Source organism: Zeus faber (genome assembly GCF_960531495.2).
Source record: "Zeus faber genome assembly, chromosome: 13".
NCBI classification, from domain to species: Eukaryota; Metazoa; Chordata; class Actinopteri; order Zeiformes; family Zeidae; genus Zeus; species Zeus faber.
Genome location: NC_137198.1, coordinates 2,378,401 through 2,393,565, shown reverse-complemented (window position 1 = coordinate 2,393,565; position 15,165 = coordinate 2,378,401). Strand labels below are relative to the sequence as shown.

The following is a 15,165-nucleotide window of genomic DNA, read 5'->3' as shown; positions in this document are numbered from 1 at the left end:
AACAGGATGAGGAATGTTCATGGGTAAAGTCCAGAGAATGAGGAATGTGTGTGAATGTAAGGCACTGACGTAGTGTGATGAGTGCAGATGGGGGAACAGTATAATATAGTGTATATAAAGTGAGTATATAAGGTGTATGTAGTGTATATATAGTGTTTAAGTATATGTAGTGTATATCAGGTGTATGTAGTTTATGTAGTGTATATAAAGGGTGTATATAGTACATGTAGTGTGTGTATATAAGGTGTATATGTCATGTATATAAAGGGTGATGAGATGCTTGGCGTGTGAATACTCTGATGGAACACTGAATCCTTCTCCCTCAGGTTAAACTTCCAGTTCTGTCCGTCCTCCAAGGTTCACGGCTTCTCTGCCGTCGACCTGAAACCCAACGGGGAAGACGAGGTGCATAAACTACAATACTCAACTAATACCACTAAACCATAACCAATACTAAAAGAACATACTAAACTACACAGCCTATGAACTGTAACTGTGTGTGCGTGTGTGTGTAGATGGTTACCATGGAGAACGCAGAGGAGTACGTGGAGCTGATGTTTGACTTCTGCATGCACACTGGGATCCAGAAGCAGATGGAGGCGTTCAGAGGTACACGCAGTATACACTGTATATATACACAGTATACACTATATATATACACACAGCTGCTGATGTGTCTTTGAGCAAGACACTTAACCCCCTAACTGCTCCCCAGGCGCCTCTACATGGCGGCCCCTGCTCCTAGATACCTCAGATACTAGGACGGTAAATGCAGAGAAATGGCAAATTTCCCCGTTGTGGGACTGATAAGGGTTTATAAATAAATAAAATAAATAAATATGCCCACAGTACACACTATATATACACACATATTATATATTGGAAGTATTTCTACTCTGGCTAGTTGAAGTACCAGTATGACACTGCAGTACCTGTTCCCTCCACCAGAGGGCTTCAACAGGGTCTTCCCCATGGACAAGCTGAGCTCCTTCAGCCACCAGGAGGTGCAGATGATCCTCTGCGGGAACCAATCACCTTCCTGGACCGCTGATGACATCATCAACTACACCGAGCCCAAGCTGGGCTACACCAGAGACAGGTGGGCAGAGAGACAGGTGGGCAGAGAGACGGGTTGGCAGAGAGACGGGTGGGCAGAGAGAGAGAGAGAGACGGGCAGACTGTCGCCCCCCGTGTGACCCCCGTGTGACCTCTCCCCAGCCCCGGCTTCCTGCGCTTCGTGCGCGTCCTGTGCGGGATGTCGTCGGACGAGAGGAAGGCCTTCCTGCAGTTCACCACCGGCTGCTCCACGCTGCCCCCTGGAGGCCTGGCCAACCTGCACCCCCGGCTCACCATCGTCAGGAAGGTAGGGCGCGCCACAGACACCTGTCTCACACCTGCCGATGAGCACAAGGCTGACGTCTCTCTCTCTCTCTCTCTCTCTCTCTCTGTGTGTGTGTGCAGGTGGACGCCACAGACTCCAGCTACCCGTCTGTGAACACGTGCGTGCACTACCTGAAGCTGCCGGAGTATTCCTCCGAGGACATCATGAGGGAGCGCCTCCTGGCGGCCACCATGGAGAAGGGCTTCCACCTCAACTGAGCCCGGGAGGGGGGGGCTCCCCCCGGCTCGGCCAATCAGAGCGCAGGGCAAGAAACGGAAAAACAGATGTGTCTCTCTCTCTCTCCTGGGCTGTCTGTCTGTCTGTCTGTCGCTCCCTCCGTCCGTCCCCAGCTGTGTGTCGCGCTCCTCCTCCTCCTCCTCCTCCTCTTCTGTGTTTTTAGTTTGTTTTCCGTGTGAGACGGCGTGGATCAGCGTGCGGCTGGAACAGGAAGTGGCTCCGCCCCCTCCCTGTACGTTCTTTGTATATTATAAACATTTATTTAACTCAAGTTGCAGTTTGAGGTAAACAGATATTTTCAAATGTGTATGCTCCAAAAAAAACAAAAAAAAAACAAAAAAACATTAAAATGTTTGCAAAGTACGAGCGACCTGGTTGCCGTGGTGATTTATGAAGGTTTCACGTCAAACAGCAGCGATCGGCGCTCCCCACGCGGACGCAAACATCACTTGACTCCGACGAGGAAAACACATTTCAAACAACAGTTTTATTATTAAACGTTTTGTTTCTGATGAACCTGAATCGGTGCCAAGAGTCAAACTTCCGGGTTCGGAAAAGTTGAAAATCGGCCCCGGAGTCCGGAACGGAAGGCAGCCGGGACCCGGGGCCACCAAACAAAACACGTCTTCATCGACGCCTTCATCCAGCTCCATTTTCAGTCCCGCTCGTGGGAGTTTGTTTCCAAAATTGAACCGAGCGACATGCAAAGGTTGCCAGTTCCATTCCAGCCACCCCCCGCCCACCCCAGTCTCTTGAGCAAGGCGCCGTGCGGTCAAACGACCCTCGAGGGCGCGGCGCGTCCTCAGCCGTCGGCCATCTTGTCCAGGGCGCCGAGCGGGGCCAGGATCCGGGTGCGGTTGGTCTCCACCACGTGGCCGTTCTGGATCATCTCGTCCAGGATGATGTGGACCCTGTCCAGGTTGAACATGATCTGAGGAGGTCAAGGACAGACTGGAGCACGCCGGAAACACGCAAACCACGTCATAGACGTTTAAAAATGATGACTTCTCTGGTTTTTGTCGTGCCACGCCCGCCTGAAACCTCACACCGCGGCGACGCTCAGTGTTGTTAATTTACATGAGTTTCCTAATGTAAGAAAAAGGAAAAAGGTAAAGCGATGCGGCGCCGGCACCAGGGAAGGATACGTCCAGTTCACTCTGTGGACAAAAGAAGCTTCTGGTTAGAACCGGTTAATAACACCAATTACCAAGGTCTCTTCCAGGAGAGGTTCTCAACAGGGGCCCGAGGACCCCCAGGAGGTTCCAGGGGGTCCCCAGAAAAGTGATCACGAGTTGAAGTTGAGTTATTTAATTTGGAGAACGTCCACCTCATGATTAACATCTGATCAGAACCTCATCTGTGTACACGAGCACAAACTGTGTATACAAGTACCAACTGTGTACACGGGTACCAACTGTGTACAGTTTTACTACACATTCAAAGTACTGTAGTTTAAACTCACCACGCGGCTGAAGTATTTGTCCAGAACTTCCACAAAGTTATGAACCAACTCATAGATGGAAAGTTCATTCTGGAAGAGACCGGACTGGATTAGTGCCTTGCTCAAGGGAATTTAACCCCCAACGTGTTAGTGTCTTGTAGGGATGCAACGGTTCAGTATGTATCAAGGTTCCGGGGCCATGGTAACGCTACGGCTTCAGCTTCTTTATGTTTTAAGAATTTTTTAATTCAAGTGTAAAAGATGTTTCTATAGTTTTGTTTCATAAATAACCAGCGAAGACGAAGGTGTCGTCACCCAGAAGGTGTGATGGGTGAGACCCAGAGGGACACGCCCATCCCAGGGCTTATTTTCCCACCGGACACCGTGACCGTTTGGATCTTTACTAAAACATTTCTCTCTAGTTTAATCTTGTTTCTATGGAAACGCTGCATAGCCACGCCCAGTGAACAAACAGATCCACCTCTAACAAACAGAAGTGCTGCGCGGCAGCGTGCGGCCGACGTGGTCAGTACAGCGGATTCAACAGGAAGCAGCACTTACTGCACGCCACGCCCATACACCACGGTTCACATGTGCATGTTGAACCACGGGGGGGCGGACCGGAGGGTTTGATAACATACCAGGTACTGTTGCATCCCTAGTGCCTTGCTCTAGGGAATAGAAACCCCAACCCTGCCGTGTTAGTGCTCACCTCAGAGTCTGTGATTCCGACCACGATGTAAAGCGCAGCGTACTGGCGGTACACCAGCTTGAAGTCCTTGTACTCCACAAAGGAACACTGCAAACATTACATTCATATGAATTCACTGAAGCAGGCAGACAGGCAGACAGACAGGCAGACAGACAGGCACCTCGTCCTTCTTGCGGCTCAGACAGCCTCGCACCACATCGGCCTCCAGCGCCGCTCTGCGACTGACGTTCACCGTCTGGAAATATCTGGACAAACGGGTCTGACCCTGTTTGTTTACCATCAGCAGGAAGTTGATCATGGTGGAGGTGCTGGAGGAGGAGGAGGAGGAGGAGGAGGAGGGAGGAGTAGTGATGTAGCAGCATAACGTCCAGACCGTTGTCAGCGGCATTGACCAGCGTCATCGTCATTACTTTTAACCTCAAACGACACCTTGTCTGTGCATAGAATCACATTGTATATATCTGTACATTGTGTGTATGTGGATTTGTGTATATAAATGTATATGCAGATACAGTACTTCACTACTCCTGTATTTTTCAGCTGAGTGATTATTTTTGCTGTACTTTTTAATTATTTTCAATGCTGATCATCTGTAGAAACACCTGGAAGAAAATAGAAGAAGGAATATTAAAATAAGGAAGTATAAAATAAGGACTATTAAAATCATGATTACATTTTAACACTCCTTATATCACTTTTACATTTTAACAGGGAATAATAAATGAACGGTTGGGGTTTGGTTGTTTTTCACGGAGCTTTTCAAGACATTTTCATCCTTTTATCTTTTAGTCTCCAGTGAAGCAACCTTACCTCTCACCGGAGAAGCTGCTGCTCGTCGTCGCGGAGAAGAAAAAGAAAAAAAAAGATTTGAATTCAATGAAAAAACATAAAAAGCAAAATAAACAAGAACAAAACAACCACAGCCCGGCGACAGCGGCGCGCTCTACGGCGCATGCGCGGGGGAGGACCTTTCTACGGAAGAGTGTTGGGCCCAAAAAGGATCAATGATTACGTTGTATTTCGTGGATTGATTTAATGACAATAGACAGACAGACAGATCGATAGACAGACAGATAGATAGATAGATAGACAGACAGATCGATAGACAGACAGATAGATAGATAGATAGACAGACAGATCGATAGACAGACAGACAGCTCGATAGACAGACAGATAGATAGATAGATAGACAGACAGATCGATAGACAGACAGACAGCTCGATAGACAGACAGATAGATAGATAGATAGATAGATAGATAGAAAGATAGACAGACAGACAGACAGACAGATAGACAGACAGACAGACAGACAGACAGACAGACAGACAGACAGACAGACAGACAGATAGATAGAAAGACAGACAGATAGAAAGACAGACAGATAGATAGATAGACAGATACTCTACTTCAATGTGTACCAGGTCAATATGTCAACAGGTGACCTTTAACAGAAACATTAGTTAAAAGAATAAAGACATCATGAGGTTAAACGTCACCTGTTAACATGGTACACACTGAAGTATCTAGTATCTAAGAATCTAACTATCTATCTATCTATCTATCTATCTGTCTATCTGTCTATCTATCTATCTGTCTATCTATCTATCTATCTATCTGTCTATCTATCTATCTATCTATCTATCTATCTATCTATCTATCTATCTATCTATCTGTCTATCTATCTATCTGTCTATCTGTCTATCTATCTATCTATCTGTCTATCTATCTATCTATCTATCTATCTGTCTATCTATCTGTCTATCTATCTATCTGTCTATCTATCTATCTATCTATCTATCTATCTATCTATCTGTCTATCTATCTATCTATCTGTCCATCTATCTATCTATCTATCTATCTATCTATCTATCTGTCTATCTATCTGTCTATCTATCTGTCTATCTATCTATCTATCTATCTATCTATCTATCTATCTATCTATCTATCTGTCCATCTATCTATCTATCTATCTATCTATCTGTCCATCTATCTATCTATCTATCTATCTATCTATCTATCTGTCCATCTATCTATCTATCTATCTATCTATCTATCTATCTATCTATCTATCTGTCTATCTATCTATCTATCTATCTGTCTATCTATCTATCTATCTATCTATCTATCTGTCTATCTATCTATCTATCTATCTATCTATCTGTCTATCTATCTATCTATCTATCTGTCTATCTATCTATCTATCTGTCTATCTATCTATCTATCTATCTATCTGTCTATCTGTCTATCTGTCTATCTATCTATCTATCTGTCTATCTATCTATCTATCTATCTATCTGTCTGTCTATCTATCTATCTATCTATCTATCTATCTATCTATCTATCTATCTGTCTATCTGTCTATCTATCTATCATCTACATATCTATCTATCTATCTATCTGTCTATCTATCTATCCATCTATCTGTCTATCTATCTATCTATCTATCTGTCTGTCTGTCTGTCTGTCCGTCCGATGCTGTGCTGACTCAGCATGATGAGCTGAATCCTTGTTTTACAGTAAACTGATCTGAGTCCGTCTTGAGAAACACAACACCAGAGACGCACTGCAGGACGGACAGACAGACAGGCAGGCTGACTGTCTGTCTGTTTGTCTGTCTGATAGAAAGATTTGTTTTGTTTCTGTTATTGGTCCTTTGTGCCGCCTCGTGGCAGCTCACTGCTCCCAGACACTAACACACTGGGAGTCAGAGGAACAAAAAAGTTCATTAATAAAACCAGACAATCAGTCAATCACATTTACGGGGGTTCCTGCATAGAACTCAACGCAATGCGGCAAATACTGTCTCCCCGTAACAGAAGTCAGGATTTATTATGTAGAAGTAAAGTATTAACTTTTACATTTTCCCAAAGCCACAGAGAGCCAGGCGGGGGAGGCAGGCTGCTCCTGGAAGGCAGCGCTCACCTCCGTCTTACACGTCCTTCAGACAACGGAAACAAAGGAAAATAAAAAGACCGGCACGGGAGCCGGCGTCTGCGGGAGAAACAAAAAACCTCCGGTTCTCTGAGTTAAGTTTACATTTCCTTAGTAAGAAACTAAGGAAACACAATAAATCAAAATCTCTCTCTCTCTACGAGATCAAATCATACGTTGCTGTATTATCACAAGATGTGCGTGAAGAGCGACAGGTAGCGTCAGGCGCCTTTTGTCTTTTAAGCCTGTACGGGTGTGGAGGTTGTACGGGCAAGACATCTTCGTGAGGAACTCCTCATGCACCTCGCACCTCGGCGCAACCTGTGACGTGCTGCTCCGTCTGCCCAGAGCGGCAGGACGCCCGGAACCCCAGCTCGGGGTCCCTGGGCCCCTTCCCTCTCTTTTAGGAGTCTCTGTACGGGGCTGTAGGGGGGACGCGAGACCCCACCACCAGTGGTTACTGGACGGCTCTGAGCGGAGCCCCCGCCCTCTCTCCCCCTCTCTCCCCCCACCTCTCTCTCTCTCTCCCCCTCTCTCCAGTCTCAGAACACGTTAAGCTGCACTTACACCGTTTCAATGCTCTGATTCCCGGCAGATAAAAAACCTTTTTTAAAAAGTCTGTCATCGATGTCAATAGCGATCGATGGAGTCGATCGCCAATAGACGATTTAATCGTAAATCTACCCAAGCCTTAGACCTACAGATCCTCATTATTTATTATTTAACATGCGGGACAGGGTTGAATGAGGGCACTCTGGGGCCCCGGGCTTCCACCTCAGGGCCGCTGCCAACATACCAATTGACAAAATGAGAATTCTCATTCACAGGAAGTTCTATTTCCAATTAGAGGGAATTCTACGCTGAGCGAGCGGCGGGGGCGACGGGGGCCACGTGACCCCACGGTGACCCGGGACGCTCTGCGCTCCTCATGACCCCGCCCCGCCCCGGGTCCCAGACGCTCATGGAAGGTGTCGACCAGATGAGGCAACACACAGCGTTCCACGTCGCTGCTTGTCCCCCTCCCTCGTCCCCAAAGAAAAAGGTCTTTGGATTTAAAACTCTACCTTTCTAACTTGACACTTTCAAGTTAGAAAGACGACTCGTAGACGCGGAAGGTGCTGTCTTGTTTCCGTTTGTCCTTCACGTTTTTTTTAATGTGTTATTTATCCTTAATTTGCGTTATGCAGTTGTTAGTCCGATACATCTTAATGTATATTTACATTGTTGAAGCTGCAGTTGTCCTGCCTCTGCAGACGATTCTTCCTTCGTTTATATTGAGGACTGAAAAGGAAAATAACATTAAGGGTAAGATTAGATGGACTGTTGAGGTGGAAGAACCAGAACAACCTGGAACTGGGACTTACTCAACCCGGGGACTTGTAAGCGTCAGACTGACTGATCGACATTCTTTTGCTCCGCTTGAGAAAACATCTTCCAGTTAATAGTTCATTACGGGACGTTATGTCAGTAAATGTCGACAGTGCATCTACTTTACATAGAACCAGACAGACAGACAGACAGACAGACAGACAGATACGGTAGATGCATGCAGTGTGGTCCTGGTCCAGCTCCGGGTGCTGGTTCTCCGGCAGAACAAGCGGTTCACTATGCCACAGGGTCGACCCCCACACGAGTCAATCTAATTTCCAGCAAAACAAATTAAAAATGGAATAATTAAGAGCAGAGTAGAAGCAATTAGTGCAGCCCGACGCCGCCCGCACGCACGGCGCATGTAAGATACGGGGTGACTGTCTGTCTGCCTGTCTGTCTATCCATCCACCCAGCCGTCGACCTCTGAACCGACGACCCCGGGGTTTCGAACCCGCAGTGAACCGCTCTGCGTGCCAGACGGCGGTCACGCGGCACGCGGCACGCTGTGGAGAGGACTGGAACGGAGGATCCATTTCACGGTTTATAAATGTTTTCCCCCCCGATGAGCGTAAGGAGCTCAGCTCTGTGCAGGAACGCTTGATGAGCGGCGGAACACGACTTGTTCTTGTTTTCTTCAACATAGCATCAGTGACGCGCACGTCAACATGTTGACTCCCTCATCCCAGCAGTTCTGCTCCGTATTGTACTACACATCACAGGGTTTGACACCTGTCACACCTCAGAATAATTATCAAAACCGGAGGAAAACACCCTGAAAAATGGGTGCGGTGAAAAATATTTCACAGTCCCACATCGAACGGGATGGAGCCGTGATAAACATGCTGGTGCTTATTTGAACGTCTCACATTTTGCCGTTTATCATCGATTAGTACAAAGGCCTGAACCAAAACACTCTGTGTGCGTCTTGCGTCTGGGACCTTACTTCAGCCTCACGAAACGGGGTGATTTGACACATCTCACACTCGGAGGTGGACCGTCCCAGATCCAGGGACCATCCGTCCCCCGTTTCCGTGTTTTTCCCCCGGCCGCGCACCGGTCCGCTGGGTCCGCTCCTCAGTCGCACCTCTGGGTTGAACCCACGTGGCTAAGCCCAAATCCCGGGGTGGAGTTTTTACCTTTTTTCGAAACCTGGATTGTCCGCCTCTGCAGTGGGTTATCTCCAACCACGAAAGCACGCTGCGCTGCTCCGGGTCCAGGCCGCCTTTCCGCACGTCTCAGTTCCACACGCAAAGTTAATTTTTGCAAAGTTTGTCCGACCGCTCTGGACGCTCCGTTTCCAGAGGTTTTTTCTCCCCCCGCACGAGATGACATCAGCTGGTCAAGGATTCTTTAAATGGTCATCCGCTCCATCCTGTCCGCTGCCTTTCTCCAAACAAAACCAATAAAAACAGTGTGTTTTTATTGGTTTTGTTTGGAGAAAGGCAGCCCCGGTGCTAGCGAGCACCGGGGCTAACTGGTTGGCACAGGTCTTCAGTACCCGCCCAGGTGTGCTGCCTGGGCCCGTGCGCGGTTTGCCTGCAAAGGAATTCAGTTGGTTGGCGAGGGAGGCGTCCACACTCGTGGCTGGGGAGGGGCTGCTCTTGTCGTTAGTAATAGTCCACAGCCCCTGCCACAAGTGTCTGGTGTCCTGTTGCTCCATCTGTAGCTCCACTGTGTCCCTGTACGTCCATTCATCCTTCACCGCCCTCCTCAGTTTGTACGACGCCGCTTTGTAATTGTCCATATGTCCGCGTACAAGACCGTCGTTATAAGCGGCCGTGCGAGCGTTCAGAGCGCCGGAGGGATTTATCGACTTACAGTTTCTGGTTAGGAAACATTCAAACTTTCACTGTAGGAACGATACTGTCCGCTAACGTAGGTATGAAGCTCACAGCTACTTCCGTAAACTCGCCGACATCACCGGAGCTTGACTGGAACACGTCCCAGTCCACGTCAGTCAGAGCGTCCTGAAGCGCGGCCTCTGATTGGTCCGACCACCGCTTCACATCCCTCGTCACCACCGGTTCACGCACGATGCACGGCTTGTCACCAGGAAGCAACGAGATGGCGATGTGATCCGACTTCCCGAAAGCAGGGAGCGAGACGGGCTTGTATCCGTTCTTGTACGGTTTGTAGTAGTGGTCCAGAAATCTATCCCCCTGGTGGCACACCTCATGTGTTGGTGGAAATTAGGCAGAACTTTTTTTAAAGTTTGCCCTGTACCTCTACTCTGCTCTACTCTACTCTGCTCTACTCTACTCTTCTCTACTCTACTCTACTGCTCTGCTCTGCTGCTCTACTGTACTCTACTGTACTCTACTGTACTCTGCTCTACTCTGCTGCTCTACTCTACTCTGCTCTGCTGCTCTACTCTACTCTGCTCTACTCTGCTGCTCTACTCTACTCTGCTCTACTCTGCTCTACTCTGCTGCTCTACTCTACTCTGCTCTACTCTGCTCTACTCTACTCTGCTGCTCTACTCTACTCTGCTCTACTCTGCTGCTCTACTCTGCTGCTCTACTCTGCTGCTCTACTCTACTCTGCTCTACTCTGCTCTACTCTGCTCTACTCTGCTCTACTCTGCTCTACTCTGCTGCTCTACTCTACTCTGCTCTACTCTGCTGCTCTACTCTGCTGCTCTACTCTACTCTGCTCTGCTCTGCTCTGCTCTGCTCTACTCTACTCTACTCTGCTCTACTCTGCTCTACTCTGCTGCTCTACTCTACTCTGCTCTACTCTGCTGCTCTACTCTGCTGCTCTACTCTACTCTGCTCTGCTCTGCTCTGCTCTACTCTACTCTACTCTGCTCTGCTCTGCTCTGCTCTACTCTACTCTACTCTACTCTGCTCTACTCTGCTCTACTCTGCTGCTCTACTCTACTCTACTCTACTCTACTCTACTCTACTCTACTCTACTCTACTCTGCTCTACTGGGCCTCTACAGTTCCTTTTAAACATTACTTCACTACATGGAAGTAGTTGCTCCTCATCCCGTGTCCAAACTACAAACACGAGGGAGGGAGGTTTCAGCCTCCACGTGTGATTTGTTGAATTGAAACCGCATCAGAAGAATCTGAAGTCAGGAAGTGACGGAGGCTCTGACGTAGGAAGTGCGACGCCGCGTTCACCTGCATCCATGTTGAATTCCTGTGCGATGATGTCACCTTGGAGCTGCAGAGCCTCTCAGTGGATGAGTCAGGGAGGCAGCTTTCTAAGTGCTTGTCCAAGCCGTGGCAGGAGGGCGGTGATGGACGTAGATTGTTTGGATTGGATTACGATCCCCTCGAGGAAATGACATTATCGATGCAGCAGAAGAAGAAGGACAATAGCAAATAAAAGCGTGAAGGATGTCAGACATTACCATAAAAACGACCAATTTACCAACATCCAACCATTAGGAACCACAAGGAAATGCAGGAAAAGAGTCTGCCGGGCTCGGTCAATACATGTTAAAGTTGAATGTAGTAAAGGGCAAGAAGAGATACATGTCGGACAGCGTTGTATTTTATCGTAATATATAACAGTGATAAATCCCTCATAATGCAAATATAATACAGAAATATAATACTATAAACTGTCACAATGATTAACGTCATGTACAGAGCAACGTAGTTTCAAAGTGAAAGATCTAAACTAATTTGTTTGGCTGAAACATTTATTATTTATAAAAAATATATAATATAATTAATAATATTAATTAATTAATAAATAATGTATGTATCTATTTATTTATTTATTTATTTATTTATTTGTTTGTTTGTTTATTTGTTTGTTTATTTATTTATTTATTTATTTATTTATTATTATTTTCTTTTTTTACCCTGTGCTGTCAAAGTGCAGGACGTACAACACAGAGTATTTGTTCCATTGCATCCAGGACAGAGTTAGTCTGCAAGTGGAGTTGAACTTGTCAACCTGCAATGACTCTTTATTCATTCTGCGACGCCTTCTTAAAACGTTCCCCAGTATGTTCTGGTGTATAAGGTTGGTATTATATCGTCGCCTCCAAGCAGCGGAAAAGGCCCCGGAGCCCCCCGACCCCACGGCTGCAGCAAAGCCTTGAGCGACCCGCCCTGCGGCCCCCGAAGACCCCCGGGGCCCCCAGAGAAGCCGGAAGCCCGCGGAGCAAACCCTACGCCCGGCCCCGAGGAGCATCACCCGGTCCCGGAGAGCGGGAGGAGACCCTGGACGCCAGGCACGGAGCGCAGGCTCAGCCAGGTCCCGTGCCGACGAACTGACACCCCACCCAACCCCCACACCCACCACAGAGGGCGAAGCCCGCCCCACCGCCACCGGTCACAAGCCCCGAGCGCCATCCACGTAGCTGGGTCCGGGTTGTCCTCAGCGCAGGACGCCCAGATGTCGGCCCCCGCCCGCAGACAGCCAGATATGTGGCCCCTCCACCACCCGGGCACCCGCCACAGAGAAGTGACCCAGCAGAGCGAAGGCGGACAGCCGGCCTCCGGTACCGCCACCCACACCCTCGACGGGTAGCAGCCTCCAAGGGGCCCCGGAGGGCACCGGGCGGCGCTCCCCGCAGCCCCGCCAGGTCACGGTGCCAGAAATCACCCGGCACCGGGCAAAGTTCTGCTGAAAGTCTTAAGAAGTATGTCCGTGCAAATTGGCAGCCCGTGTTTATAAGGTCGGGACGTGAGTAAACAAAATCACCGGATTTCAAGCGGGACGGTGAAAATGTCCTGTGAAGCGATCTGTTGGGACAAAACTGATTTGGTCGGGAGGACATCAAGGATATTTGAGGACATTAAGAAGATTTATAGTTCTGTGAACTCCGTGCATCATGCCTGCATGGCTCTTTCTTCACAGGCCTTGAAAAGAAATGCATAATAATCCTTTAAAACTATTTCTAATTCCAGCACCCTTGAAATCCTATCCGTTGTGCATCCAGCGATCAGAAGCTGTGGAGCCGTGAGACCCGCTCTGGAAGGCCACGCCCGAAATGAATCCGCTTCTGGAGGTGGTTTCTGGACGCGTTCCAGAGATAAACGCTGTGTCATTTGGCTGCTCGGGGGCCAAGAGGAGAAAACCAAAAGAGAGACATGATCTCATCGTCTGCATCTGCAGCGCTGGACGCTAGATCGCAGGGAAACAACGTCCATGCGGGAGAACAAGGCCCAGAAGGTGTGAGGGACGCGTCGACCGTACGACCGAACCGCTTGAGCCGTCCGTGTTCGTGGTTTCAAGGCTGGACGTTGAGATGGAGGGATCAAATACAGCAGAGCTCCAGAGCCTCCTCGTTAACAGAGCCATTTTGAGAAAAAAAGCAATTTTCGAGAATGCATCTGCAAAAAAAAAAGAAAAAAAAGCAACGCGTAATCCCCATTTCACCGATATAACCCAGGATTAGTTCCAAAAGTGGTGTGACGCAGATATGACGTCGTGGTTTGATGAGTGATAAAGCGAAGGGAGCGTCTGCAGCAGGATGAATATGGCTTCGCTCTAGGACAGGGGTCTCAATGGACCTGGGGGCCACTGGCCCTGTCTTCTTCCAGGAGGCCCGTGTTGAGCTTCGAGAGATTAACTTGGAATTCAATTTTTAATTTCGAACAACGGCGTATCTTACCCCCCCCACCCCCCCCACGTCAGTGAGATGCCTCGTAATACCGTTAGAAATAGAAAAAAGGGATTTCATGTAACCACGAAAAAAAACACGAAATCCCCCTTCTCATCTATGATGAGAAGGGGGAGAAGTGTTTTTTTGAAAAATTGCGAGGATCAATTAAGCATTGTGAGTTTAAAAATATTAATTCTGGGCCAGATTTATCAATTTATAATCATCGTGTCGCAGGCCATATATAATTGTTCGGTGGGCCCGATCTGGCCCCTGGCCCTGTAGTTGGACCCCCGTACTCTAGGAGAATAAAAGACAATGGCTACTCTTACGAGTGGAATACAGTAGGTGAACTGCTTGCACATTTATTAAAGATATTAATAAGATTCCCAGTTTCAAAGTCAAGTCCATTCAGTTTGTTCAAATTTCAAGTGGAGAGTGCAAAGCGCCGGGTCCTCTGCCTGCGGTACCGGTGCGACCCGGCAGGGGGCGCCACTCCGTAATCACGTGCACGTCACTACTCTCACTGCGCGAGGGACATTCGCAACAAAAGCTTACAACGTTTTCTAAAATATTTAAATAATTGTTTTTTGATGAAAACGGTTTTTATCCTTCCCAAGGAGGGTTTTACTTTTACACCGAAGTGTTTTTGTTTGGGGGCAAAATCCGTGTGAACTTCCGGTGAGTTGAGCACGCTAACTTCCGGTTGCTAACTAGCCTAGCTAGCCGTAATGTTTAGCACTTCAAGTTCAAGTTCAAGAGATTATGTGTCACATACAAACACATACGGTCGTACATACATGCAGTGAAATGTCATTCAGAAGGACTGTGCTGTTCTTGTGGTATTATATTTATATATATATATATATATTTTTTTTAATAGTTCTGTGTTGATCTGGATCCCTCTGTGTCTGTTTGTATAAGTGCAAATGTGTGAACTTGACTTTGACAACTTTGGACACGTACTTCTTATTATAGTTGATTGTTTTATTTGTGCGATTAGTGTGTTCAACGCACGTGGAAGCCGTTCAGCTTTTCTACCTTCAAAAAGAGCCGTTCACTTTCCTGTCCTGTACTTTGCTGTATTAGTCGCGCTGAGTAATGCGAGCGGGTGTGTAGTCACTTCACTGCACCTGAGACGCTCCTCGTCACTGAGACCCTTCATTTAGAAGAACTCGTGCTGTGTCCGTTCAGAACACGCCTGTTCAGCACGGGCTGCATTGTAGGGGCGGGCGGATCCACACCAACAGTACCGACACCGCCGGTACCACAAAGTTGGTACGTCTTGTGAAAAGCGAAAGAACAGGGAGACAAATATAACGTTGCTTTCCATTTGTTCCGTTAAAACAATTAAAGCAAGGAAGTTTTGCCCGTGGCCTTAAGTGAAAACAAAATAAGATCTTAAAATATTCAATCAACAATCGATAGTGAAATCAAAGCGTAAAGCAACACGAGGCAGCATGAGACCTACCTTTAAACATGGTAGCGAATAAAAAGATTTGATAGGACTGAATTGGACTCTGG

General features: G+C 47.6%; 2 protein-coding genes across 11 annotated transcripts in view; one reads left to right on the top strand and one right to left on the bottom strand.

The window, feature by feature from the left end:
- hectd1 (HECT domain containing 1) overlaps positions 1-1,981 on the top strand; it is a 36,326-nt gene extending 34,345 nt beyond the window's left edge. For all 7 annotated transcript variants that reach the window (XM_080012969.1, XM_080012971.1, XM_080012968.1 and 4 more), the window contains exons 41-45: positions 327-405; positions 516-609; positions 949-1,099; positions 1,219-1,363; positions 1,462-1,981. In XM_080012969.1, coding sequence (XP_079869095.1) covers positions 327-405; positions 516-609; positions 949-1,099; positions 1,219-1,363; positions 1,462-1,599 — 607 coding nt within the window. In that variant the 3' untranslated portion in view covers positions 1,600-1,981. The remainder of the gene's footprint in view (positions 1-326; positions 406-515; positions 610-948; positions 1,100-1,218; positions 1,364-1,461) is intronic.
- A 115-nt stretch (positions 1,982-2,096) lies between these two features.
- On the bottom strand, positions 2,097-4,716 carry ap4s1 (adaptor related protein complex 4 subunit sigma 1). 4 transcript variants are annotated; one of them, XM_080012975.1, is made up of 6 exons: positions 4,582-4,716; positions 4,289-4,373; positions 3,932-4,079; positions 3,772-3,858; positions 3,054-3,149; positions 2,097-2,549 (listed from the first exon to the last, which is right to left on the bottom strand). In XM_080012975.1, the coding sequence occupies exons 3-6, from the start codon at positions 4,067-4,069 to the stop codon at positions 2,421-2,423; spliced, it is 450 nt and encodes a 149-aa protein (XP_079869101.1). In that variant the 5' UTR covers positions 4,070-4,079; positions 4,289-4,373; positions 4,582-4,716; the 3' UTR covers positions 2,097-2,420. The 4 variants fall into 4 exon arrangements, with proteins under 4 accessions (XP_079869101.1, XP_079869098.1, XP_079869099.1 ...); XM_080012972.1 differs by having other exon boundaries at positions 2,413-2,775; positions 3,081-3,149; XM_080012973.1 differs by having other exon boundaries at positions 2,413-2,775; positions 3,081-3,149; positions 4,335-4,373.
- Between the last annotated feature and the right edge of the window lie 10,449 nt (positions 4,717-15,165).

What these genes read in the sequence shown, in the direction of transcription:
- ap4s1 (XM_080012975.1), bottom strand. Translation starts at nt 4,069, where the DNA reads ATGATCAACTTCCTGCTGATGGTAAACAAACAGGGTCAGACCCGTTTG. An exon ending in TGAGCCGCAAGAAGGACGAG is followed by an intron (nt 3,859 to 3,931) that starts GTGCCTGTCTGT and finishes TAATGTTTGCAG; the next exon opens with TGTTCCTTTGTGGAGTACAA. An exon ending in TAAACTACAGTACTTTGAAT is followed by an intron (nt 2,550 to 3,053) that starts GTGTAGTAAAAC and finishes TGACCTCCTCAG; the next exon opens with ATCATGTTCAACCTGGACAG.